This window comes from Hypanus sabinus, chromosome 1, assembly GCF_030144855.1.
Source record: "Hypanus sabinus isolate sHypSab1 chromosome 1, sHypSab1.hap1, whole genome shotgun sequence".
NCBI lineage: Eukaryota > Metazoa > Chordata > Chondrichthyes > Myliobatiformes > Dasyatidae > Hypanus > Hypanus sabinus.
In genome coordinates this window covers 209,452,690-209,479,801 of record NC_082706.1, presented here as the reverse complement: position 1 = coordinate 209,479,801, position 27,112 = coordinate 209,452,690, and the positions used below count along the sequence as shown (strand labels likewise).

At 43.7% G+C, this 27,112-nt stretch overlaps 1 protein-coding gene across 3 annotated transcripts in view; it reads right to left on the bottom strand.

Moving 5' to 3' along the window:
- Window positions 1-27,112, bottom strand: part of LOC132402258 (probable C-mannosyltransferase DPY19L4) — a 91,099-nt gene that overhangs the window by 24,795 nt on the left and 39,192 nt on the right. For all 3 annotated transcript variants that reach the window (XM_059985074.1, XM_059985066.1, XM_059985057.1), the window contains exons 7-14: window positions 26,978-27,101; window positions 24,944-25,078; window positions 19,371-19,502; window positions 15,935-16,036; window positions 11,771-11,844; window positions 7,914-8,072; window positions 5,535-5,654; window positions 1,889-2,009 (exon numbers count right to left, since the gene is read on the bottom strand). In XM_059985074.1, the coding sequence (XP_059841057.1) occupies window positions 1,889-2,009; window positions 5,535-5,654; window positions 7,914-8,072; window positions 11,771-11,844; window positions 15,935-16,036; window positions 19,371-19,502; window positions 24,944-25,078; window positions 26,978-27,101 (967 nt within the window). The remainder of the gene's footprint in view (window positions 1-1,888; window positions 2,010-5,534; window positions 5,655-7,913; window positions 8,073-11,770; window positions 11,845-15,934; window positions 16,037-19,370; window positions 19,503-24,943; window positions 25,079-26,977; window positions 27,102-27,112) is intronic.

The window sequence follows — 27,112 nt, the reverse complement described above, 5'->3', positions numbered from 1 at the left end:
AGGTGATAGGTAGCCGGAGGAGGAGGCAGAGTGTAACTGGGATGGGGGAAGGGAGAGGGAGGGAATTACTGGAAGTCAGAGAATTTAATGTTCATGCCAAGGGGCTGGAGACTACCCAGACGGTATCTGAGGTGTTGCTCCTCTAACCCGAGTTTTGCCTCATCTTGGTAGTAGAGGAGGCCATGTATGGACATATCCAAAAGGGAATGTGAAGCAGAGTTGGAGTGGGTGGCAACCGGGAGATCCTGTCAGTTGTGGCAGATGGAGCGGAGGTGCTTGGCAAAATGGTCCCCCAATCTGTGTCGGGTCTCGCTGACGTAGAGGAGGCCGCACCGGGAGCACCAAATGCAATAGATGACCCCAACAGACTCAAAAGTGAAGTGTTGCCTCACCTGGAAGGACTGTTTGGGGCCCTGAATGGTGGTAAGAGAGGAGGTGTAGGGACAGGTGTAGCACTTACGTTTGCAGGGATAAGTGCCAGGTGGGAGTTCTGTAGCGAGGGACGTGTGGACCAGGTAGTCTCAGAGAGAACGATCCCTGCGGAAAGCCGAGAGCGGCAGGTAGGGAAAGATGTGCTTAGTGGTGGGGTCCTGTTGAAGGTGGTGGAAGTTGTGGAGGATAATATGCTGCATCCGGAGGCTGGTGGGGTGGTAGGTGAGGACAAGGGGAACCCTGTCCCTGTTGTGGTGACGGGAGAATAGGTTAAGGGTGAAGTGGAGGAGATGCGGGTGAGGGCATCTTTGATGACGCCAGAAGGGAAACCACGATCCTGAAAGAAAGAGGACATTTGAGAAGTCCTGGAATGGAAAGCCTCATCCTGGGAGCAGATGCGGCAGAGATGGAGGAACTGGGAATAGGGAATAGAATTTTTGCATTGGGCAGGATGGGAAGAGGTATCGTCAAGATAGTTGTGGGAGTCAGTGTGCTTGTAGAGGATGTCAGTGGATAGTCTGTCTCCAGAGATGGAGACCGAGAGATCAAGAAAGGGGAGAGAAGTGTCTGAGATGGACCAAGTGAATTTAAGGGCTGGGTGAAAGTTAGAGGCAAAGCTGATGAAATTGACAAGCTCAGCATGGGTGCAGGAAGCAGCACCAATGTAGTCATCAATGTAGTGGAGGAAAAGTTGGGGACTGGTGCCAGTATAGAATTGGAGCATAGACTGTTCCACATAACCCACAAAGAGGCAGGCATAGCTAGTGCCCATGCGAATGCCCATGGCTACGCCCTTGATCTGGAGAAAGTGAGAAGAACCAAAGGAGAAGTTATTGAGAGTTAGAATAAGCTCCGCCAACCAGAGAAGTGTGGTGGTGCTGGGGAACTGGTAGGGTTTGTTATCCAAAAAGTAGCGGAGGGCTTTGAGGCCTTCTTGATGGGGGATGGAGGTGTATAAGGATTGAACATCCATGGCAAAAATGAAGTGGTCGGGGCCAGGGAATTGGAAGTTATTGAAGAGGTGGAGGGCATGGGATGTATCCGGATGTAGGTAGGGAGGGACTGAACTTCGGGTGACAAAATGGAGTCTAGGTAGGCAGATACAAGTTCGGTGGGACAGGAGCAGGTCGAAACTATGGGTCTACTGGGACAGTCAGGCTTATGGATCTTGGGAAGGAGGTAAAACCGAGCAGTGCGGGGTGTGGGAATTATGAGTTTTTTGGCTGAGGATGGAAGGTCTCCGGAGTTGCTAAGGGCAGTGATGGTACAGGAGACAATGGTTTGATGTTTTTCGGTTGGGTCCTGTTCCAGGGGTAAGTAAGAGGAGGTGTCAGAGAACTGCCGTTTGGCCTCACTGAGGTAGAGGTCCATCCGCCAGACTTTCTGCTGTATGTTTTGGTGTGCATGTGACAAATAATAAGCTAATCTAATCTTTAAAGAAATATTCCAGACTCACCAGAAGCAATGGAGGCACTGTTTTTAGTCGTAACCACTTAAAGACGGTCATCCAGAGCTGGGGGGAGCACACACCAAAGGCAGCAAACATGCAAGCGTAAGGAGTCCATAAATACTTCAAGCTGTGAAGAGATCAAAATGCAGCAAAGAGTCAGAATCAGGTTTATTATCACCGGCACGTGATGTCAAAATTGTTAACTTAGCAGCAGCAGTTCAATGCAATACATAATCAAGAAGAGAAAAAATAATAAATCAAATAAAAATAATAAAGTAAATCAATTACAGTATACATATATTGAACAGATTTAAAACATGCAAAAAACAAATACAGTATATTTAAAGAGAGGTAGTGTCCAAGGGTTCAATGTCCATTTAGGAATCGGATGGCAGAGGGGAAGGAGAGGTTTTAAGTTAACACCAGTTTGATGAACAAGTCATGTCTGATAAACACCTCAGCCACCTACTACCCCACACTGCGAACATATTGCAATTTGATCAAAGTTGCTCAATAGCGCCACCGCGTGTCCAATAATTGAAAATACACAAGAGAATTTTTAACACACACACAGATGATTCAGCACCTTCTGGCGACCACCCAGCAACCCACCAATTTAAAACCCTAGCCTAATCATGAGACAATTTACAATGACAATTAACCTACTAGCCAACATGTCCTTGGACGGTAGGAGGAAACTGGAGCACTCGGAAGAAACCCATGCACTCCACAGGGAGGACGTAAAACTCCTTACAGAGGATGGCAGGTTGAACTCTGAATTCCAAAGCCCCAAGTTGAAGAAGCTTTGTGCTAACTGTGGCACCAAAGAGTTATATAGTTTGGAAACTGTTTCAGATTTATTATCACGGACATATGTCATGAAAATTATTGTTTTGCAGCAGTAGTACTGGACATTGTAATACACAGAATATGTGTAAATTGCAGTAAGATATATGTAACAAATAAGTCGTGCAAAAAGAGAGCAAAGGTAGATAGTGTTCATGAGTTCATTGTCCAGACAAAAATCTGATGATGGAGGGGAAGAAGCTGTTGAATGTGTGTCTTCAGGCTCCTGTATCTCCTACTGGGAAAAGAGCATGTCCTGAATGCTGAAGTTGCAGAAGGATGGATATAGTCCTTTTGAGGCATCACCTTTTGAAGATATCCTCAGTGTGGAGGCTGGTTTACAACCCTCTGCAGCTTTTGCCAATCTTGTGAATTGGTTCCTTCATACCAGACAGCGATGTGAACAGCTAGAATGCACTCCGGTGTATATTGATATACATTTGCTGAAGTCCTTAGTGACATACCAACTCTCCTCACACCCATGATGAAATACAGACACTGTCATTACTTCTTCATAATTTCATCAATATGTTGGGCCCAGGACAGGCCCTTTGGCTCATTCATACATGCCATCCAAACTGCCCATCTGAGCTCATCCCATTTAGCTAAATCCCTCCACACCCTTCCTCTCCAGGTACTTGTCCAAATGTGTTTTAAATGCTATAATTATATAAATGTACACTCACTGGCCACTTTATGAGGTACACCTGCTTGTTAATGTAAATATCTAATCAGCCAATCATGTAGCAGCAACTCAATGCGTAAAAACACATAGACATCAAATTAAGTTAAATTATCATTCAGAGAATACACAGATACATCTGAACGAGAGTGTTCCACTGGGGCCAAGGTGCAAAACATTCAAAGGTAGTGAATAACATGATTCAAAATATTGAGCAAAGAAACATATTCACTCAAAATAAAGACATATATAGTCAAAGACCCTGAGCGACAATATCCAGCAATCGATGGTACAGTCTCATGGCAGTGTGCAGACTTGCACAATCCAGCCTGTTATTTCACCACTCAAATGTGGGAGGGTAGCACCGATAGGCAAGGCCAGGCCCCAGCTGAGTTTAACCACCCTCTATTACTTCTGCGTCTCTCACAGGGTCTGCAGCAGGCAAGCCCAAGGCTTGAGGCCTAGTTCTTGCTGCAACAGATGGTACAAATTTTTTTTTTGAGTCCATGAACAGGATGGGGAGGAGGGGGTGATCCTTCATTTAGTTACTGGCCCTTTGCCAGCACCTTTCTGTACACATGACCTTGATGGCGAGTAGGCTGGTGCTGCTGATGCACTGGGCAATTCTGAATACCTGTTGTAGAGCCTTCCTGTCCGCCACACTGCAGCTTGTCAGGAAGTTCTCCACCGTGCATCTGTAGAATGACACAAGTATGGACATGCAAAGTCAAACCCTCGTCAGCCTCCTCAGAAAGTAAAGGCCATGGTGAGCTTTCCTGACTGTGCACCCATACTCAGTGCCGTTCAGCAACTTACACTACAGAACCCTGAGCCACCGGCGAAGGAGGGAGTTTTCACAACATGCTCCAAGCCTACTTATAGTCCCTCTCAAACAGGGACTCGTTTTTGCTCCCCACTGGCAGTTTGATTCCCCACTAGGCATTTACATACAGCTTTCCTTTCATCTCCAAGTGATTTGGAAAGAAGCTAGAAAACTTCGTGCCAAATTCTAAAAGCAACTAATTCCTACAGAATACTCAGCAATACATAACTAACTGAGAAAATACTATCCAGAATAAAATAATTCATTGAATTATATCAGTTCCTGAAGTTCTCACTGGAAATGAATGTTTAAAAATGCTGTCAAGGCCATTGATGGATTCTGATACCTTTCTGATCTAAAGGTTCTTCAAAAATCAAGAACATGCATAAAAATTATTGCTTACAATCGTTTTAAAGTGTTAAAAAATGACAAGTGAACAAAAGAAGCCAAGAGAACAAAGGAAAATATAGTTGTGGTCACCTCATACTCAGATTAGAGATAACACAATCTCCAGTAATAACTATAACCTATACAATAGCTAGATTCAAGTAGTGTGACACCTGCTACTGAAAACTAAGTAGTTTCTGGAAAAATACAGAAGAAACTGTACTGCAATTACTGAAAAATTCACTAAACAATTCCACATATTTGGATGATTATATAAAAATACCAACAAGCATAGGAAAATTAAACTACAAAAAAAAACCAATTCTATACCCCAATCCAACATCTGCTACAATTCCTCCATCTTTTTTATAAAATTTTTGACCAGATAGCCTCCAGCCTGATGGTGTGAACATTGATTTCTCCTTCAGGTAACCTTTTTCTTTCATACCTATCCCATTCCCACTTCTTCTATTTGCCAACTTTAAACTCTTACCTCTTCTCACCCATCACCCCCTCCAGTATCCCCCCTCTTTCTCTTTCTCCCATAGTTCACTCTCCACTCTGTAAAATTCCTTCTTCTCCAGCCCTTTACCTTTCCCACCCATCACCTTCCAGCATCTTACTTCATTCCCCATCCACCTGGGTTCACCTATCACCTTCTAGCTTGTCATCCTTTCCCTCCATCCACCTTCTTATTCTGGCTTCTTCCCCCTTCCTGAAGACACGTGTTGGCCTGAAACATTAATTTTTAACTCATCTGCATAAACGCTGCTTGACCTGCCGGGTTCCTCCAGCATTTAATGCGAGATGCTCTGGATTTCCAGCACCTGCAGAATCTTGTATTTATATTTTATAAGACTTGCTGTTGTCATTGCTGGGCATCATTTTAAAGTGATCATCAGAAACACACTCACCCTTGGAACAGCAGTGCCAGGGAGCCAAAGAGCAGCAAATGTAGAGTGTGGTACACCACCTCAGGCCTTTCACCAATCATCACCATTTCAGACAAGTCAGCAGCTTTTTGTGGCACATCACTAAAACACAAAGTTAACAGCAAATGCCTTATTATTTATGCCATTTCTTTCAAAAAAAATCCAAGGAAAATTAAATTCAAGTTACATTCATCGAAGTATGTAGACCATATAGAACCTTCAGATTCACGATCATGGCGTCTGCAGTTCACTCCCTCCAGTCAAGTCAAGTGAAGTTTATTGTCATTTAACTGCACACATGTATATAACGTGTATAACCATATAACACATACCTAATGGTCTGTGGAAAGAAACCGGTTCTCATCCTGACCATTTTAGTTTTTCTGCGTCATAGTCTCCTGCTGATAGTAGAAAGTCAAAGAAGATGCTGGGTGGATGGGTGGGATCCTTAATAATACTAAGGGTCCTGCATATGCTGCGCTCCTGTAGGGAGACCCCTATGATCTTCTCAGCTGTTCTCACAATCCTTTGTAGAGACTTCTGGTCTGATGCTCAACTGATCCCATACCAGATGGAGATACAACTTGTCAATGGTGCTCCTGTAAAATGCAGCTAAAATGGGGGAGGGGAGCCTTGCTTGCTTCAGTCTTCTTAGGAAGTGGAGGCACTGTTGTGCCTTCTTTTTCAGGGAGGTGATATTAAGGGATCAGGTGAGCTCATCCATCGTCTATGTGAACCTATACTGAAGCAGCAATACTGTTTCAATGTACATTTATTAACCAAGCACATATACGTCACCTTATACCAGCCTGAGATTCATTTTCTTGCAGGTATTCACAGTAACAGCAAAGAAACAATAGAATCAATGAAAAACTGCACACAAAGTGGACAAATAACCAGTGTGCAAAAGAGAACAAATTGAGCAAATACAAAAAGAAAAATACACAAAGAAGCAATAAAAATTGAGAACTTGATAAGGCTCCTTGAAGGGAGTCCATAGTTTGTAAGAACAGTTCAGTGAAGTGTAGTGAATGAAGTTAAGTGAAGTTATCCCCTCTGGTTCAAGAGCCTGATGGTTGAGGTGTAATAACTGTTCCTGAACCGGATGACTTGAGGTTCCTGTAGCTTCTTCCTGATGCAGCAGTGAGAAGAGAGCATGGTCTGGATGGTGGCCCTTGATGATGGACAATGCTCACCAAGGCCTTGTACAACTGCAGTAGAACCTCCCTGCTCCTGTACTCAAATCTGCCATGAATTTGCCCACTCACCTAACCTATCCAAGTAACCCTGCATCCTCTTAGCATCCTCCTCATAGCTAACACCGCCGCCCAGCTTCGTGTCATCCGTAAACTTGGAGATGCTGCATTTACTTCCCTTGTCTAAATCATTAATATATATTGTAAACAACTGGGGTTCCAGCACTGAGCCTTGTGGTACCCCACTAGTCACTGCCTGCCATTCTGAAAAGGTCCTGTTTACTCCCACTCTTTGCTTCCTGTCTGCCAACCAATTCTCTATCCACATCAATACCGTACCCCCAATACCGTGTGCTTTAAGTTTGCACACTAATCTCCTGTGTGGGACCTTGTCAAAAGCCTTTTGAGAATCTAAATATACCACATCCACTGGCTCTCCCCCATCCACTCTACTAGTTACATCTTCAAAAAATTCTGTAAGATTCGTCTCACACACACACACACACACACACACACACACACACACACACACACACACACACACACACACACACACACACACACACACACACACACACACACACACACACACACACAGTGATTACACCCAGCTATACCATTTTATGTCGCCTCAGTTACATATTGACTATGACACCACAGATTATCACCATGTCCCATCATAGATATCAAATGGGCTTTAAGTTTATTTCTAATCCACAAGACACTACGTTCAATGGTACAGCGCCCCTTCAGTATTAGTTCTTGAAAGATTAGGTTGTGAGACTAATGAATACCCATCCTCCACCAAGGTCTCACCAGCAGGACATGAAGCCGTTTACTGTTTATCTGCACTGTGCACTACATGCATTTTAAAATTATACTTTATTAATTTACGTACGGCAATGTTTTGTTTTATATGTTGTGTGTCTTATGTATTGTGGATGCACTGTGGTCCAGAGGAACATTGTTTTGTTTAGTTGTATATTTGTACAGTCAGATGACAAGAAATTTGAATTTGCACTTAAAGTTAGATGGAGAAGATCAAAGTGGTTTAAGGCACAAATGAATAAGTAATTACACTACACTATCTCTTTAATGACTAAGCCAAGATTTTTCACTGTGTATGCAATACCCCACTTAAAATTGCATGGAGTTTTCTCTTTACCGAAACTTCCTGGCCACGACTTGCAAGGTTGAGAAAAGGCAGATAAGCAGCACCGACATGCAGAACGGGAGCAAACAGGTCTGGGTCAGTCGAACGAAGAACTCTTGCGAAGGGGTCTGGAAGGTTTCCTGACAGAGCAACAAATTTATGCTGAAGTCTCTGAGTGGAAAGAAAAGAGGATAAAGAAATTACAAGAGCAGCAACAGACAAAGGAACAGATCCTTCTGTCCAAACCTATTCATGGTTTTTCTATATTTTATTTAGAGATGCAGCACAGTAACAGGCCCTTCCGGCCCAATGAGCCACACCACCCATGTGGCCAGTTAACCTCCTCACATTTTATGCTAGTTGTGAGGAGGAGGCTAAGAGGATACAGGGTGACTTGGATAGGTTAGATGAGTGGGCAAATTCATGGCAGATGCAATTTAAAGTGGATAAATGTGAGGTTATCCACTTTGGTTGCAAGAACAGGAAAACAGATTATTATCTGAACGGTGGCTGATTAGGAAAAGGGGAGATGCAACGAGACCTGGGTGTCATTGTACCCCAGTCATTGAAGGTGGGCATGCAGGTACAGCAGGCGGTGAAAAAGGCAAATGGTATGTTGGTATTCATAGCAAAAAGATTTGAGTACAGGAGCAGGGAGGTTCTACTGCAGTTGTACAAGGCCTTGGAAGAGACCGCACCTGGAGTATTGTGTGCAGTTTTGGTCCCCTAATCTGAGGAAAGACATTCTTGCCATAGAGGGAGTACAGAGAAGGTTCACCAGATTGATTCCTGGGATGGCAGGACTTTCATGTGAAGAAAGACTGGATCGACTAGGCTTATACTCACTGGAATTTAGAAGATTGAGGGGGGATCTTATTGAAAAGTATAAAATTCTAAAGGGATTGGACAAGCTAGATGCAAGAAGATTGGTTCTGATGTTGGGGAAGTCCAGAACAAGGGGTCACAGTTTAAGGATAAAGGGGAAGCCTTTTAGGACTGAGATGAGGAAAAACTTCTTCACACAGAGAGTGGTGAATCTGTGGAATTCTCTGCCACAGGAAACAGTTGAGGCCGATTCATTGGCTATATTGAAGAGGAAGTTAGATATGACCCTTGTGGCTAAAGGGATCAGGGGGTATGGACAGAAAGCAGGTACAGGGTTCTGAGTTGGATGATCAGCCATGACCATACTGAATGGCGGTGCAGGCTTGAAGGGCCGAATGGCCTACTCCTGCACCTATTTTCTATGTTTCTATTTGATTTTATTTAGCAACACAGCACAGAACAGACCTTTCCGGCCCTTCAAGCTGCACCACCCAGCAACCCACCAATTTAAACCTAGCCTTTAATCACAGGTTAATTTACGATGACCAATTAACCTACTAACCAGTATGTCTCAGGACTGAGAGAGGAAACTGGAGCACCTGGAGAAAACTCATGCATTCCAAGGGAAGGACATAAAAAATCCTTACAGATGCTGGGATTTAACTCTGAACTCTGATACCCTGAGCTGTAATAGCAATGTGCTAACTGCTACACTACCTAATCTGTACATCTTGGAATTTGGGAGGAAACTGAAGCATGAGCAAGGAAACCCTTGCAGATCATGGGGAGAACGTACAAGCTTCTTACAAACAGCAACAGGAATTGTACCCTAGTTGCTGGCACTGTAATAATATTATACTAACCACGACATTACCATGCTTAGGTACGTTTTAAATTTGTACTGTTAATAAACAATAGATTATAAAATATAATTTATCTTATACTTACTATTAGAAATACAGTTTAAGTCAGAAGTTTACATACACTTAGGTTGAAGTCATTAAAACTCATTGTTTAACCACTGGATAGATTTCATATTAGCAAACCATAGTTTTGGCAAGACATTGAGGACATCTACTTTGTGCATGACACAAGTAATTATTCCAACAATTGTTTACAGCTAGATTATTTCACTTTTAATTCACTATATCACAATTCCAGTGGGTCAGAAGTTTACAAACAAAATCAAAATAAATCAGCCAAGACCTCAGAACTAAAAATTGTGGACCTCCACAAGTCTGGTTCATCCTTAGGAACAATTTCCAAACGCCTGAAGGTACCACATTCATCTGTACAAACAATAGTACGCAAGTATAAACACCTTGGGACCACGCAGCTGTCACATCACTCAGGAAGGAGACGCATTCTGTCTCCTAGAGATGAACGTACTTTGACGCGAAAAGTGCAAATCAATCCCAGAACAAAGGACCTTGCAAAGATGCTGGAGGAAACAGATAGTCAACTATCTATATCCACAGTAAAACGAGTCCTATATCGACATAACCTGAAAGGCTGCTCCAAAACCACCATAAAAAAGCCAGACTACAGTTTGCAAGCGCACATGGGGACAAAGATCTTATTTTTTGGAGAAATGTCCGCTGGTCTGATGAAACAAAAATTGAACTGTTTGGCCATAATGACCATTGTTATGTTTGGAGGAAAAAGGGTGAGGCTTGCAAGCCGAAGAACATCATCCCAACCGTGAAGCATGGGGGTGGCAGCATCACGTTGTGGGGGCATCATGAGGAAGGAAAATTATGTGGATATATTGAAGCAACATCTCAAAACATCAGCCAGTAAGTTAAAGCTCGGTCGCAAATGGGTCTTCCAAATGGACAACGACCCCAAGCATACCTCCAAAGTTGTGGCAAAATTGCTTAAGGACTACAAAGTCAAGGTATTGGAGTGGACATCACAAAGCCCTGACCTCAATCTGATAGAAAATTTGTGGGCAGAACTGAAAAAGCGTGTGCGAGCAAGGAGGCCTACAAACCTGACTCAGTTACACCAGTTCTGTCTGGAGAAATGGAACAAAATTCCAGCAACTTACTGTGAGAAGCTTGTGGAAGGCTACCCAAGATGTTTGACCCAAGTTAAACAATTTAAAGGCAATGCTACCAAATACTAACAAAGTGTATGTAAACTTCTAACCCACTGGGAATGTGATGAAAGAAATAAAAGCTGAAATAAATCATTCTCTCTACTATTATTCTGACATTTCACATTCTTAAAGTAGTGATCCTAACTGAACTAAGACAGGGAATGTTTTCTAGGATTAAACGTCAGGAATTGTGAAAAACTGAGTTTAAATGTATTTGGCTAAGGTGTATGTAAACTTCTGACTTCAACTGTACATTGATAAACCAGACTTCTGTTGAAATATTACAATATAGTTAATGTATTAACTGTACGTCATACATTTGCATGTTCAGCTGTATAAAAAAGCCATGGTTAGCGCAATGCTATTCCAGCTCAGGGCGTTGCAGCATCCTCTGTAGGCAAGTCTGTACATTACTTCTGTGTGCACATGGTGCTCCGGTTTCCTACCACAGTCCAAAGACGTACCGGTTGGCAGGTTAATTGGTTATAGTAAATTGTCCTGTGCTTAGGCTAGGATTTAATTGGTGGATTGTTAGACAGCATGAATCGAAGGGCCAGAAGGAGCTATTCTGCACTGCATCTCTATACAAGTACAAAGAAACCCATTAAAAAAACATCAAACACCCATTATGCAGAACAAAGAAACAAATCATGCAAACAATAAAAGTAAGCAATAAACATTCAGAACTGAAGTTCATGCAAGTGAGTCCACAGATTCAAAGCCAGGCATCATTGAAGCATGATTCAGGATCTCATCAGTTGCAGGCCACTGCCTCAGTTCAGCGCAGAGACAATAAAACCTGGCAGAGCAGCTAACTGACCTGGCCCCAACACCCTGACCTTTTCAATCTAGGGACATGCACGTACGCACACACACACGCACGCACGCAGCCCATCAGCAGGAAGGAGAGGCTGTTCCTTGCCAGCTTCCCAACAAATATTACCTTGTAGTATTCAAGTCAAATTTTGCCTCGAAAAACTTTAATATGTGTTCATTTTCTTCTTGTGGGAGCATTTTCTGGAAACATGCAAAAAAAAAAGTAGAACTTGTTAATTCCAGGCTACAGCCATAAATTTGAACTCAAACATCACCAAGCCAAGATTCACAAAGATCCTGCCTTTCCACCATCTATAACAGAAGCTGCCTCAAGAGGCAATATCCATCATCACAGATCCTCACAGAACAGTACTGGATCGATTGTGAAGATGCGGCAGTGTGCATGCAGCCAACTGATTGCACGGTGAATTGATTGGGCCACCTATATATAGAAGGCCCTCTTAAGTTCAGAGTAAATATATTATCACATTAAATACAAAGAAGCACAACATAATCAATGAAAAAACACACACGACAAAGATAGACAAAAAAACCAATGTGCAAAAAATAACAAACTGTGCAAATATAAAAAGATTAAAAAACAGAATAATAATAATAAACAAACAATAAATATTGAGAATATGAGATGAAGAGTCCCTGAAACTGAGTCCATAGGTTGTGGGAACAGTTCAGTGATGTGGCAAGTGAAGTTGAGTGAAGTTATCCCCTTTGGTTCATGAACCTGATGGTTGAGGGGTAATAACTGGTCTGAGTCCTGAGGCTCCTGTACCTTCTTCCTGATGGCTTCAGTGAGAAGAGAGAATGGCCTGGATGGTGGGGTCCTTGATGATGGATGCTGCTATCCTGAGCCAGCACTCCTTGTAAATATGCTCAGTGGTTGATTGAGATTGGTGGAGGGGCAGGCAGTGTTGAGGAAACAGGAAGGCTGCAGAAGACAGATTCAGAGAACGGGCAAGAAAGTGGCCAATGAAATACAATGTTGGAAAGTGCACAGTCTTGTACTTCGGTAAAAGAAATAGATGTGCCGACTATTTTATAAACGGAGAGAAAATCCAAAAATCTGAGATGCAAAGGGACTTGCGAGTCCTTGTGCAGAACACCCTAAAGGTTAACTTGCAGGTTGAGTCTGTGGTGAGGAAGACAAATGCAATGTTAGCATTCGTTTCAGGAGGACAAGAATACAAGAGCAGGGATGTGATGCTGAGGCTTTTTAAAGGCAGTGGTGAGGATTCACCTTGTATATTGTAAATTGTTTTGGGCATCACAGGAAAGGTATGCTGGCATTGGAGAGGGTTCAGAGGAGGCTCACAAGGATAATTCCGGGAATGAATGGGTTATCATATGTGGAATGTTTGATAACTCTGGGTCTGTACTTGCTGGAATTTAGAAGGATGAGGGGAGAGTATTGAAACCTTTCAAATGTGGAAAGACCTTGACAGATTAGATGTGGAAAGGATGTTTCCCATGGTTGGGGAGTCTAGGACAAGAGGGGACAGCCTTAGGATAGAGGATAGAACAGAGATACGGAGAAATTTCTTTAGCCAGAGGGAGGTGAATTTGTGGAATTTGTTGCTGCAAGCCAGCTTTGTGGGGTGTATTTAAGGCAGAGCTTGAAAGGTTCTTGATGGGACACAGCATCAAAGGTTACGAGAGAAGGTCGGGGAGGGGAAAAATTGGATCAGCTATAATTGAATGACAGAGCAGACATGATGGGCCAAACAGCATAATTCTGCTCCTATGTCTTACAGTCTTAATAAAATATAATCAAAGTATATGTAATGCGCAGCGCAGGGAAACAGTAAACAGCTCGCTGTCCTAGTGATGAGAGCTTGGGAGGTGGCAGAGTATTCATTTACTCTCACAGCCACACAGGAACTGAAATGCACCCATGGACAGAGCTGGAGTTTTCTTTTATATAACGTTGATAAAACCTTCACCCACTAATCCATCCCATCAAACCTCCACTGCCTCTAACTCATCATTATCTGTCAGTCGCCTTATGTACAGACACTCCTGTGCCTAGCGTCACTTTATGGACAATCAATCCACGTAAGCTATCTTACGTATTTATATTTCTTGTGTTCTTTAAATTATTATTATTGTGTTCTTTATTTTATTGAGTGTTTTTTTTTTGCATTAGATCCAGAATAACAATTATTTTGTCCTGCTTTACACTTGTGTGCTGGAAATGAAATTAAATAATATTGATTTTTTATGTTTCAGTTAACAAGCTTTTCTTGCATAATTTTTTTAAATTATGGAGTCATATAGAAATACTGCACAAACAGGCCCTTCAGTCCTTGCCGAAATCATCTAACCTGTCTACTCCCATTGACATGCACCAGGACTATAGCCCTTTGTACACCTACCATCCAAGTACCTATCCAAACTTCTCTTAAATTTTCTGGTCAACCTATGCATGGCCTCCTGACCAGTGATGAAACAAACCATTTTCAAGCAGAATTTTTTGAATAGTTGCCATGCACGTCGATAGATTGATAAGATGGAGTGTTGGCCATCATTAGTTTAGGATTGAGTTCAATGTTGCAGCTCTATAAAACCCCGGTTAGACTGCACTTGAAATAATATGTTCAGTTCCGGTCACCTCATTATAGGAAGGATGTGGAAGCTTTTAAGGGTACAAAGATTTACCAGACTGCTGCTTGGATCACAGAGTATGTCTTTTGAGGATAGGTTGAGGGAGCTAGGGCTTTTCTCTTTGGAGTGAAAGATGATGAAAGGTGACTTGATAGGGGTGTACAAGATGGTAAGATTTCTCCCCCAGAATGGAAATAGCTAATAAAAGGGGGCATAATTTTAAGGTGATCGTAGGAAAATACAGGGGATGTCAAAGACAAATTTTTGTTTTAAAAGAGGGCTGGATGCATGTAATGTTCTGCCAAGGGTGCTGGTAAAGGCAGATACATTAGGGACATTGAAGAAACTCTTAAATAGACACAAGGATAACAGAAAAATGGAGGACTACATGGGAAGGAAGGGTCAGACTGATCTTGGAGCATAAAAAAAGGCTGGCACAACATCACGGGCCAAAGGGCCTGTACTGGTCTACATTCTAATTTTTAAAATAGGAAGTCACCCAGTACTATAGGCAACACACACCAATGCTGGAGGAACATCTATGGAAAAAAGTACAGTCAATGTTTTGGGCTGAAACCCTTTGGCAGTCCAGTCCATCAACTGTACTTTTTTTTTCCCACAGATGCTGCCTGGCCCACTGAGTTCCTCCAACATTGGTGTGTGTTGCTCAGATTTCCAGCATCTGCTGTTTTTCTCGTTTGTAATACTATATGCAACTGATCTTAAGTTTTATAACCAGAAGCATATGAAATGAGAAACACAAGAGATTCTGTGAAAGCTGGAAATCCAGAACAACATAAGCAAAATGCTAGAGGAACTCAGTAGGTCACACAGCATCTGTTGAGCAGAATAAACAATCAAAGTTTTGGGTAAAGATCCACCCCCTCACCCACCTTCCTCCTCAACTGGTCTCATATCATCTGCCAGCTTGTAGTCCTTCCCCCTTCTCCCACCTTCTTACAGTGGCTTCTGTGCCCCACCCTCCCAGTGCTGATGAAGAATCTAAGCCAAAGACGTTAACAGTTTATCCCTCTCCATGGATGCTGCCTGACTTGCTGAGTTGCTCCAGCATTTTGTATGCGTTGTTCAAGATTTCATGTCAGTGATAATAAATCTGATTATTTATTAGACTGCACCTGGGATTGCGAGGAGCCCTTGGAATGTTTATTGTGGGACATTCTGCACACCACAGAATGTGGGGCAATTAAGCACTAAGCAAGACCTAATAAAAAGTAGTTAAGTTTAAGCAGGGCAGCAATTGTGGGAGCAGCCATTGTTGGAGTAGGACAGTGTTAGAGTGGGGTGCTTGAGGCTTTGACTCAAAGAGGAAAGGTGGAGACAGTTGATAGTTTTGGGATAACCTTCTTCATTTTCTTCTTTCTTATTGCACAATTAAAGCAGTGGGGATATCCAGGAAGAGTAGCAGAATGCTCCTTTAGTGAGACCTGGGAAGACAGGGAGACCTCAATATCAATTCTGAATGGTCTTTGAACCCATTGACACTACTTCACTCGTTTTCCTCTCTTTCTGCACTCTATGCCTGCAAGAAAGTGAATATCAGGGAAGCATTAGGTGACATACACAATCTTTGCTGTACTTTGGACATGCTATTCAGAAGTAACAATGAAGTACAAGTTAACAGCAACAAAGATATACAAAGCAAGATACGCACCTTTATTACGAGATTTAAGGTAATTGACACAGTGAAAACCAAGTAGAAATGGAGAAGTAATTTCATCAACCTTGCTACAAAGTGGCCTTTCTTCAGGTTTTGCTGTGAACAAAAAGTGTATTGAAAATGAAATAATGAATTTAAACGAAATACTGAAAAACCTAGATAGAGTGAACATGGAGAGGATGTTTTCTATAGAGGGAGAGTCTAGGACCCAGAAGGCATAGCCTCAGTATAGAGGGGTGTCCATTTAGAACAGAGATGAAGAGGAATTTCTTTAACAAGAAGATGATGATTCTGTGGAATTCATTGCCACAGGTGGCTGTGGAGGCCAAGTCACTGGTATATTTAAAGTGGAGGTTGATAGGTTCCTGATTAGTCAGGGCATCAAAGGTTACAGGGAGAAAACAAGAGAAAGGGGTTGAGAGGAATAATAAATCAACCATCATGGAATGGCGGAGCAGACCCGATGGGCTAAATGGACTGGTTCTGCTCCAATGTCTATGGTTTTACAGTCTAAAAGGGCAACGGATCAGTATTTATACTGACATCAGCAGCACATCATTGTAGACGTCAAACTAATTCCACCACAAATATCAATGGATCATTCTGATTACGGTCAAGGATCATCTTTATTCACCATATACATTTACATGTATTTGGAGTTTGCTATAATGTGTTGGCAATCTAAAACAATATTCAACAATTATAAAAAATAAACTTAGAGTTGTAGTATGGACATGGAATAAAATATGGGTAAATGCATAAATACCAGCATGTATTTACAATGCTGTATTTACTATTATAAAAAGTAGTTTAAAGTGCTTACAGAGCAGTGCAGTGACAGGGTAACAGAGGGGACGGGGAGGGCTAATTAGAATGGTTATCTAGATTAACTGCCTGGGGCAAGAAATTTCTAAAATGGTGTGAATTTTCCAGAAGGGAGCTTCTGGAAAAGGCAGTTTGCAGAGAGGGTTGGGTCTGCAATGATCTTTCCTGCCCGCTCCTTTGTCCTGGACACATCCAAGTCCGGCAGTGATGGCAGACTGCAGACAATGACCTTTCCTGCTGACCTGACAGTTTGCTGTCGTTTTCCTATATTGTGAGAGGACCCTTACAAAGTTCAAAGAAAATCTTATCGAAACATGTCTTCAGTTTCTTGCCGGTCTTCACAGTAGAACAAAATAATACAATAGAATCAATGAAAAACTATACACAAATATAGACTAGGGGGGAGGAGGAGGAGAATAATAATAATAATAGGAGGAAGAGGAAGAGGAAGAGGAAGAGGAGGAGGAGGAGGAGGAGGAGGAGGAGGAGGAGGAGGAGGAGGAGGAGGAGGAGGAGGAGGAGGAGGAGGAGGAGGAGGAGGAGGAGGAGGAGGAGGAGGAGGAGGAGGAGGAGGAGGAGGAGGAGGAGGAGGAGGAGGAGGAGGAGGAGGAGGAGGAGGAGGAGGAGGAGGAGGAGGAGGAGGAGGAGGAGGAGGAGGAGGAGGAGGAGGAGGAGGAGGAGGAGGAGGAGGAGGAGGAGGAGGAGGAGGAGGAGGAGGAGGAGGAGGAGGAGGAGGAGGAGGAGGAGGAGGAGGAGGAGGAGGAGGAGGAGGAGAGGAGGAGGAAGAGGAGGAGGAAGAGGAGGAGGAGGAGGAGGAGGAGGAGGAGGAGGAGGAGGAGGAGGAGGAGGAGGAGGAGGAGGAGGAGGAGGAGGAGGAGGAGGAGGAGGAGGAGGAGGAGGAGGAGGAGGAGGAGGAGGAGGAGGAGGAGGAGGAGGAGGAGGAGGAGGAGGAGGAGGAGGAGGAGGAGGAGGAGGAGGAGGAGGAGGAGGAGGAGGAGGAGGAGGAGGAGGAGGAGGAGGAGGAGGAGGAGGAGGAGGAGGAGGAGGAGGAGGAGGAGGAGGAGGAGGAGGAGGAGGAGGAGGAGGAGGAGGAGGAGGAGGAGGAGGAGGAGGAGGAGGAGGAGGAGGAGGAGGAGGAGGAGGAGGAGGAGGAGGAGGAGGAGGAGGAGGAGGAGGAGGAGGAGGAGGAGGAGGAGGAGGAGGAGGAGGAGGAGGAGGAGGAGGAGGAGGAGGAGGAGGAGGAGGAGGAGGAGGAGGAGGAGGAGGAGGAGGAGGAGGAGGAGGAGGAGGAGGAGGAGGAGGAGGAGGAGGAGGAGGAGGAGGAGGAGGAGGAGGAGGAGGAGGAGGAGGAGGAGGAGGAGGAGGAGGAGGAGGAGGAGGAGGAGGAGGAGGAGGAGGAGGAGGAGGAGGAGGAGGAGGAGGAGAAGAAGAAGAAGAAGAAGAAGAAGAAGAAGAAGAAGAACATGAGTTGTAAAGTCCTTGAAACCAAGTCTGCAGGTTGTGGAATCAGTTCAGTGTTAAGGTGAATGAAGTTATCCACACTGGTTCAGGAACCTCATAGTTGAAAGTTAATGACTGTTCCTGAACCTGATGGTGTGGGTCCCTCTGAATATTAACAGAATTTATATTTTGCAGTATACTGGTGTTAGCCAGAAAGAACTACAATCTAAAAATCAGTGAATAGGAATGAGGGAAGGGCAGTGGAAACAGACAAAGCTAAAGCCTTCGCTCATGGCATCTAGGCATAGCAATGGAGGCAGTCATTTTTTGAGACTGTCCCTGCAGCTGCCATTTTGTGAAATATCTGGTGAGGTGTTTCTTGCTCAGGAATAGTTTAAACTGAGCAATTAAACATGGACACTAGGAGTTTCTACTGATGAGCTGCTAAACCTGAAACCATTTTAAAATAGAAGCTGTTTGTTATGTGGAATGACAGGCTGGTAGAACAGCCTGTGACCGGGTTGTCTGGGCCCAGTGAACTGGTTGGACTGGTTTGAACCTGTCTGAGTGGAAATAACAGAAATCACCTCGGTCACAGGGCAGAAGGGCTGTCCATAAAGTAATACTGCTTGTAGCCTCGGGCCACATCCAGTGAGAAGCCAACATAGGCCAGTCAGACAACCTTGAGGCAACGAAACTGAAACATCATAGATTGATCTGATAGGGAAAAGAATAAGAATGGATGATTCTGGGAGCAGAGACAGTGACAACTCTGTGGAGACCAACCATCACAGAAGTGGATGACCCTATGTTGGAAAGGCAGAGACCACACTGGCATCAGAAAGAACACCTGGCCAGCATAGACTCCTCTTCCCAGGCATTACCTTTTCTCTTCTGACTGTTCATAGAGGGTTAGGGAAACCTAGTAGGTAATCACATAAGCATTTAGTTGTGTAAATTCATGTGTTTTATGAACTGACCCAATAAAGGTACTTGTTAGTAAATACAGATTCTGTAAATACAGAAATTCTGTGCCTGAATGATCGTTATTGTTGAGGAATACTTGTAACACTGGGTTAACTAATTTGAACAATTTAAGCACAACATGCTGCCTCAAATGATCAACATCAAATGCAGATGAAGCTTCAAGCACCTATTCTCTTACCTGAATGTACTTCGCCAGGTGTGAACCAACAATGAAACTCAGAAGTGGGGAAGAGAGCAAAGCGGAATTTCTGAACTGTGTAAAATATCCTAATGCAAGGCACATCAAATACATCCTGTGCACTTCTGTTACCTGCAAGACAAAACAGGGGACAGTTCCAAACTACTATCTGACAAAGGTAGAGGTAGGGGTTGAAGTTCTGATGAAGGTAGAGGAACACATACAAACTGCTAGAGGAACTCAAAAGCTCAGGCACCACTAGTGCAGGAGAATAAACAGTCGACGTTTCAGGCCACTTTCTTTAGAAAGCAAATTCCACAAATGTGATTAAAAAAAACATTTAACCATTTAACACTGCTTCCCTCTCTCTACTATTTACCGTTAAAGAAAAGAGATTCTGCAGATGCTGGAAATCCAGAGCAACACAATGACTTAGGTAGGAAAAGGGAGGAGGTCCTGAAAGTAGGCTACAGGGAGTTAGGAAGGAAGTTGAGAAGCAGGACCTCAAAGGTAGTCATCTCGGGATTACTGTCTGTGCCACGCGACAGTGAGAATAGGAATAGGATGAGGTGGAGGATAAATGCGTGGCTGAGGGATTGGAGCAGGGGGTAGGGTTTCAGATTTCTGGATCATTGGGACATCTTTTGGGGCAGGTGTGACCTGTACAAAAAGGACGGGCTGCACTTGAATCCCAGGGGGGGCAATATCCTGGCTGGGAGGTTTGCTAAGGCTACTGGGGAGAGTTTAAACTAGAATTGTTGAGGGGTGGGAACCAAACTGAAGAGACTGGGGTAAAGGAGGTTAGCTCATAAATAGAGAAAGCTTGTAGACAGTGTGAGAGGGAGGATAGGCAGGTGATAGAGAAGGGACGTGCTCAGACCGAAGGTTTGAAATGTGTCTATTTTAACGCAAGGAACAAAGCGTTGTTCTTATGAACAAAGCGGATGAGCTTAAAGCGTGGATCAGTACTCGGAGCTATGATGTGGTGGCCATTACAGAGACTTGGATGGCTCAGGGACAGAAATGGTTACTTCCAGTGCTGGGTTTTAGATGTTTCAGAATAGACTGGGAGGGAGGCAAAAGAGGTAGGGGCATGGCACTGTTGATCAGAGATAGTGTCACAGCTGCAGAAAAAGTGGATGCCATGGGGGGATTGTCTACAGAGTCTCTGTGGGCGGAGGTTAGGAACAGGAAGGGGTCAATAACTTTACTGGGTGTTTTTATAGGCCACCCAATAGTAACAGGGATATCGAGGAGCAGATAGGGAAACAGATCCTGGAAAGGTGTAATAATAAGAGTTGTCGTGATGGGAGATTTTAATTTCCCAAATATCATAGAACATAGAATAGAACAGCACATTACAGGCCCTTCAGCCCACAATGTTGAGCCGACCCTCAAACCCTGCCTCCCATATAATCCCCCACCTTAAATTCCTCCATATACCTGTCTAGTAGTCTCTTAAACTTCACTATCTGCCTCCATCACTGACTCAGGCAGTGCATTCACACACCAACCACTCTCTGAGTAAAAAACCTTCCTCTAATATCCCCCTTAATATCGATTTGCATCTCTCTACAGCAAGGGGTTTAGATGGGGTGGAGTTTGTTAGGTGTGTTCAGGAAAGTTTCTTGACACAATATGTAGATAAGCCTACAAGAGGAGAGGCTGTACTTGATTTGGTATTCTGTACAACAGCATTGGAGAGAGATAGGAACAGACAAGTTAGAAAAGCATTTGATTGGAATAAAGGGAATTATGAGGCTATCAAGCAGGAAACTGGAGGCTTAAGTTGGAAACAGATGTTCTCAGGGACAAATACAGAAGAAATGCAGCAAATATTCAGGGGATATTTGTGTGGAGTTCTGCATTGCAACGTTCCAATGAGACGGAAGTTATGGTAGGGTACAGGAACTGTGGAGTACAAAGGCTGAAATAAATCTAGACAAGAAGAAAAGAAAAACTTACAAAAGGTTCAGAGAGCTGGACTGGTCAAAGAACACTGAGGCTGTCTACAAGAAGGGTCAGAGCTCTCTCTATTTCCTGAGGAGACTGAGGTCCTTTAACATCTGCCGGATGATGCTGAGGATGTTCTACGAGTCTGTGGTGGCCAGTGCTCTCATGTTTGCTGTTGTGTGCTGGGACAGCAGGCTGAGGGTACCAGACACCAAAAGAATCAACAAACTCATTCGTAAGGCCAGTGATGTTGTGGGGGTGGAACTGGACTCTCTGACGGTGGTATCTGAAAAGAGGATGCTGTCCAAGTTGCATGCCATCTTGGACAATGACTCCCATCCACTCCATAATGTACTGGTTAGGCACAGGAGTACGTTCAGCCAGAGACTCAGTCCACCAAGATGCAACACTGAGCATCATAGGAAGTCATTCCTGCCTGTGGCCATCAAACTTTACAACTCCTCCCTCGGAGTGTCAGACACCCTGAGCCAATAGGCTGGTCCTGGACTTATTTCCACTTGAAATAATTTCCCTATTATTATTTAATTATTTATGGTTTTATTTTGCTATATTTCTACGTATTCTTGCTATTCTTAGTTGGTGCGACTGTAATGAAACCCAGTTTCCCTCGGGATCAATAAAGTATGCCTGTCTGGCTGTCTGTCTGTTAGAGATCTAGAAGATTATAAGGCTACTAGGAAGGAACTTAAGAAGGAAATTAGGAGAGCCAAAAGGGGCCATGAGAAGGCCTTGGCAGGCAGGATTAAGGAAAACCCAAGGCATTCTACAAGTATGTGAAGAGCAAGAGGATAAGATGTGAAAAAATAGGACCTAACAAGTGTGACAGTGGGAAAGTGTGTATGGAACCAGAGGAAATCATCTGGTGATGACCTTTGCATCATCAATGAGGACGGGAGAGATTCCGGAGGATTTGAGGGTTGCGAATGTTGTTCCTTTATTCAAGAAGGGGAGTAGAGACAGCTCAGGAAATTATAGACCAGTGAGTCTTACCTCAGTAAGCTGATGGAGAAGATCCTGAGAGGCAGGATTTATGAACATTAAGAATAGTCAGCATGGCTTTGTCAAGAGCAGGTTGTGCTTTACAAGCTTGATTAAATTTTTTGAGGATGTAACTAAACACATTCTTGAAGGAAGAGCAGTAGATGTAGTGTATATGGATTTCAGCAAGGCATTTGATAAGGTACCCCATGCAAGGCTTATTGAGAAAGTAAGGAGGCATGGGATCCAAGGGGACATTGCTTTGTGGATCCAGAACTGGCTTGCCCACAGAAGGCAAAGAGTGTTTGTAGACGGGTCATATTCTGCATGGACGTCGGTCACCAATGTGGTGCCTCAGGGATCTGTTCTGGGACCCTTACTCTCAGTGACTTTTATAAATGACCTGGATGAGGAAGCGGAGGGATGGGTTAGTAAGTTTGCTGATGACACAAAGGTTGGAGGTATTGTGGATAGTGTGCAGGGCTGTCAGAGGTTACAGCGGGACATTGATAGGATGCAAAACTGGGCTGAGAAGTGGCAGATGGAGTTTAACCCAGTTAAGTGTGAAGTGGTAAATTTTGGTAGGTGAAATATGATGTGAGAATATAGTATTAATGGTAAGACTCTTGGTAGTGTGGAGGATCAGAGGGATCTTGGGGTCCGAGTCCATAGGACGCTCAAAGCAGCTGCGCGGGTTGACTCTGTAGTTAAGAAGGTGTGTGGTGTATTGATCTTCATCAATCGAGGGATTGAATTTAGGAGTCGAGAGGTAATGTCAGACCCCACTTGGAGTACTGTGCTCAGTTCTGGTCGCCTCACTACAGGAAGGATGTGGAAACCATAGAAAGGGTGCAGAGGAGATTTACAAGAATGTTGCCTGGATTGGGGAGCATGCCTTATGAGAATAGGTTGCATGAACTCAGCCTTTTCTCCTTGATGCAACGGAGATTGAGAGGTGACCTGATAGAAGTGCATAATAAGCTGATAGAGGTGTATAAGATGACAAGAGGCATTGATCGTGTGGATATTCAGAGGCTTTTTCCCAGAGCTGAAATGGTTGCCACAAGAGGACACAGGTTTAAGGTGCTGGGGAGTAGGTACAGAGGAGATGTCAGGGGTAATTTTTTTTTTACTCAAAGAGTGGTGAGTGCGCGTAATGGGCTGCCGGCAAAGGTGGTAGAGGTGGATATGATAGGGTCTGTTAAGAGACTTTATAAAGGTACATGGAGCTTAGTAAAATAGAGGGCTATAGGAAGCCTAGTAATTTCTAAGATAGGGACATGTTCGGCACAACTTTGTGGGCCAAAGGGCCTGTATTGTGCTGTAGGTTTTCTATGTTTCTAACACACACAAAATGGAGGAACTCAGCAGGTCAGGCAGCATCTGTGGAGTGAAAATAATCATTCAACATTTTGGACGAAGACCCTTCGTCAGGACTGGAAAGGAAGGAGGAAGACACCAGAATAAAGAGAAGGGGGGAGGGGGAAGAAGCACAAGCTAGAAGGTGACAGGTGAAGCCAGGTGTGTGGGAAAGAGGGGAATGAAGTGAGAAGCTCAGAAGAGAAAGGTGGAAAAGGCTGAAGAAGGAATCTAATAGGAGAGTGGACCATGGGAGAACCACCAGGGGGTGGAGAAAGGCAGGTGAGGAGAAGAGGTCAGAGTCCAGAGAAGGACAAGCCAATGATTGGATACAAATGCAGACAGAGCAGACAGTTTAATTGTACCACAGAGGTAAAATTCAAAAGGGAGAAGATTGCAGGACTGAAGGTGCTATATTAAAATGCATGTAGTATTCAGAGTAAGGTGGACAAACTCGTGGCGCATTAGAGATTGGTCAGTATGACGTGGGCATCACTGAGTCGTTACTGAAAGAAGGCCATAGTTGGGAGCTTACCATCAAAGGATATACTTTGTATTGAAAGGACAGGCAGGAAGGCATAGGTGGTGGTGTGGCTCTGTTGGTAAGAGATGGAATTACACCTTTAGAAAGAGGTGACAGAGGTGACAGACAATGTTAAATCTTTGTGGGTGGAGTTAAGAAACTGCAAGAATTTTTAAAAAAACATTATGGGAATCATATACATGCCTCCAAATAGATATCAAGAAAGGCCCGGTTCTTTACTGTCATGTTCTATTACTCTACAGAGCAGCAGAAGAGATTCTGCAGATGGTGTAAGTCCAGAGAAATATACACAAAATGCTTGAGGTAGGTAGGGGAGGACGAAGGTAAAGTAGTGGATTGATGCATATGGATTTTAGTAAGGTATTAGATAAAGCTCCCTGCAGTAGGCTCATTCAGAAAGGAAGGAGGCATAGGATCCAAGAAAACAAGGTTATGTGGATTCAGAATTCCCACATTCCAAAGACGTACGAGTTACTGGTTAACTGGTGACATGAGTGCAACTGGATGGCACAGGCTTGTTGGACAGAAGGGCCTGTTATTGTGCTGTATTTCTAAATTTAAAAATGGGTTAGAGAGTGATAGGAAACCAATCATGATGGAATGACGGAACATACTCAATGGGCCAAATAGCCTAGATCTTTTAAAAGAAAGAATTGGCTTGACAACAGATTTCATATTCTTTACCACCCGACCCCATCATGCCACCCCCACCACCTACCTTATGGCTCTGAATTAGATCCAGGCAATCCAACAGGAAAAGACTGAAGGCTTGTACAAACAGTACATAGTGACTCATTTCCCACATCATTATAAAGGCAAAGGCAGATGCACACATCAGCAGATATGAGAAAACCTAGGACAGGGGAGAGGAAAAAAAAACATTACCTTTCATTACCCACAATTCTTATCACAATTTACAATCTCTATATACTGACTGGCTGCATCACGGCTGGTAGGGAAGCACCAATGTCCTTGAATGGAAAAGCCCACAGAGAGTGGTGGCTACAAGCCCAGTCCACCACGGCTAAATCCCTCTCCACCACTGAGCACATCTACATGGAGCACTGTCACAGGAAAGCAGCATTCATCATCAAGGACACCTACTGTCAAGCCAATGCACTCTTCTTGCTGCTGCCATTGGCAAGGTGGTATAGCAGCCTCAGGTCCCACACCACCAGGCTCAGGGATAGTTATTACCCTGCAACCATCAGGCTCCTGAACCTGAGGAAATAATGTCACTCAACACAACTCTGAAGTGATTTCACAACCACACCCACTTTCAGGGCTCCCTACAACTCATGTTCTCAGTATTATTTTTATTTGCACTGTTTGTCATCTTTCGCCTTTGTTTATGCATACTTTTTAGTAAATTCTACTTCTTTTTTTCCCTGCAAGAACATGAATCTCAGGGTGACAGGTATATGGTGACATATACCTAATTTTGAACCTTCTGCTAACTGGTGGTCATGAAATGGGAGGAGCAATTGTTACGATCTTCTGAAATTTCCTAGATTCTGGAGATGTTCAGAAGAGGGACATTGAGAACCAGGGGAGATAGTTCCACAATAAGATAGAGCAGAAGAAGAATTTCTTCTCTTGGAGAGTCGTATACCCTTTGGAACTTCCTACCTAGCATGCAATGGTGTCTGAGTCTTTTCATGTATTTAAGGCTCTGGCTGACTGTTCTTTTAAAATACTGGGGAGTCCAACAATTGTGGGTTCAACAGGAGTAAACAACTGCTCAGAGACAGGTGGTAGAGGCCAAATGAAGTAATTCTTTTGAATGGCAGAACAGAGTTTGAGAAACTACATGGTCTACTCCTGCTCCTGTTTCTCAGTAGAGCAGCTTGTTTGTTACCCATTCTAGATTGTAGACCGAGAATGGCTTTACTTATCACAGAAACATATAGTGAAGTGTGTCATTTTTGTCAGCGACCAACACACTCTGGTAATGCATTGGCTGCGGTCCGCAAGTGTCGCCATGCTTACGGTGCCAACGTTGAATGCCCTCTATTTCCTAATCCTAACAACCCGTACATCTTTGGAATGTGGGAGGAAACTCGAGCTGCTGGAGGAAACCAAGCAGTCACATGAGGAACATACAAACAATGGCAGGAATTGAGCCCAGATCACTGGTGGTGTAAAGCGTTATGCTAACCGCTACACAATTGTAACACGCAATCTACATTGTGTATTGATTTTAAAATCCTCTAACAAACATCCTCTCATCTTCCTTCCTCTGAGAAGGGTAATTCCATGTACTCTATTTTAAATTTACAGCTAGACTAAGAGATGCATACAAGGTGTGGCCCATCTTACAGCTGTAAACACAAGCGAAGATCCTTTGAATGAAAGGATCCACACTCATGCTCGGACAGTTAGTGTATATAAAAAGTCGTATCACAGCAATAACCATCTTTATAAAAGAGCACAAAATGCTGACTGGTCAAGTATCAGCTGAAAAGAAATTGCCTTTAGATTATTGTCAGCCGAACAATAATCACAATCGAAGATTGAAATGTATTAATCATGTGTACATGAAAACATACAGTGAAATGTACTGTTTGCATTAACAACCAACACACCCAAGGGTATGCCAGGGACTGCCCACAAGTGTCACCACACATTCTGGTGGCAACACAGCACATCCAAAACACTCGACAGAACAACTCAGAAAACAAGAAGCAACAAAATAGCAGAGGCAACACCAGCCCAGGCTCACAGAGATATTGTATTGCTATTTCACACTCACCTCCATCGTGGAATTGATGTTGGTCTTCAGATAACCAGTGAGCGCCCCGACCTGCAGTGCTAAGTACGGTAATGCCCAATTTTCCCTCAAGGGAACCGTATGTTCCACTCTGGTGGTGTCAGTCCTAAAACAATG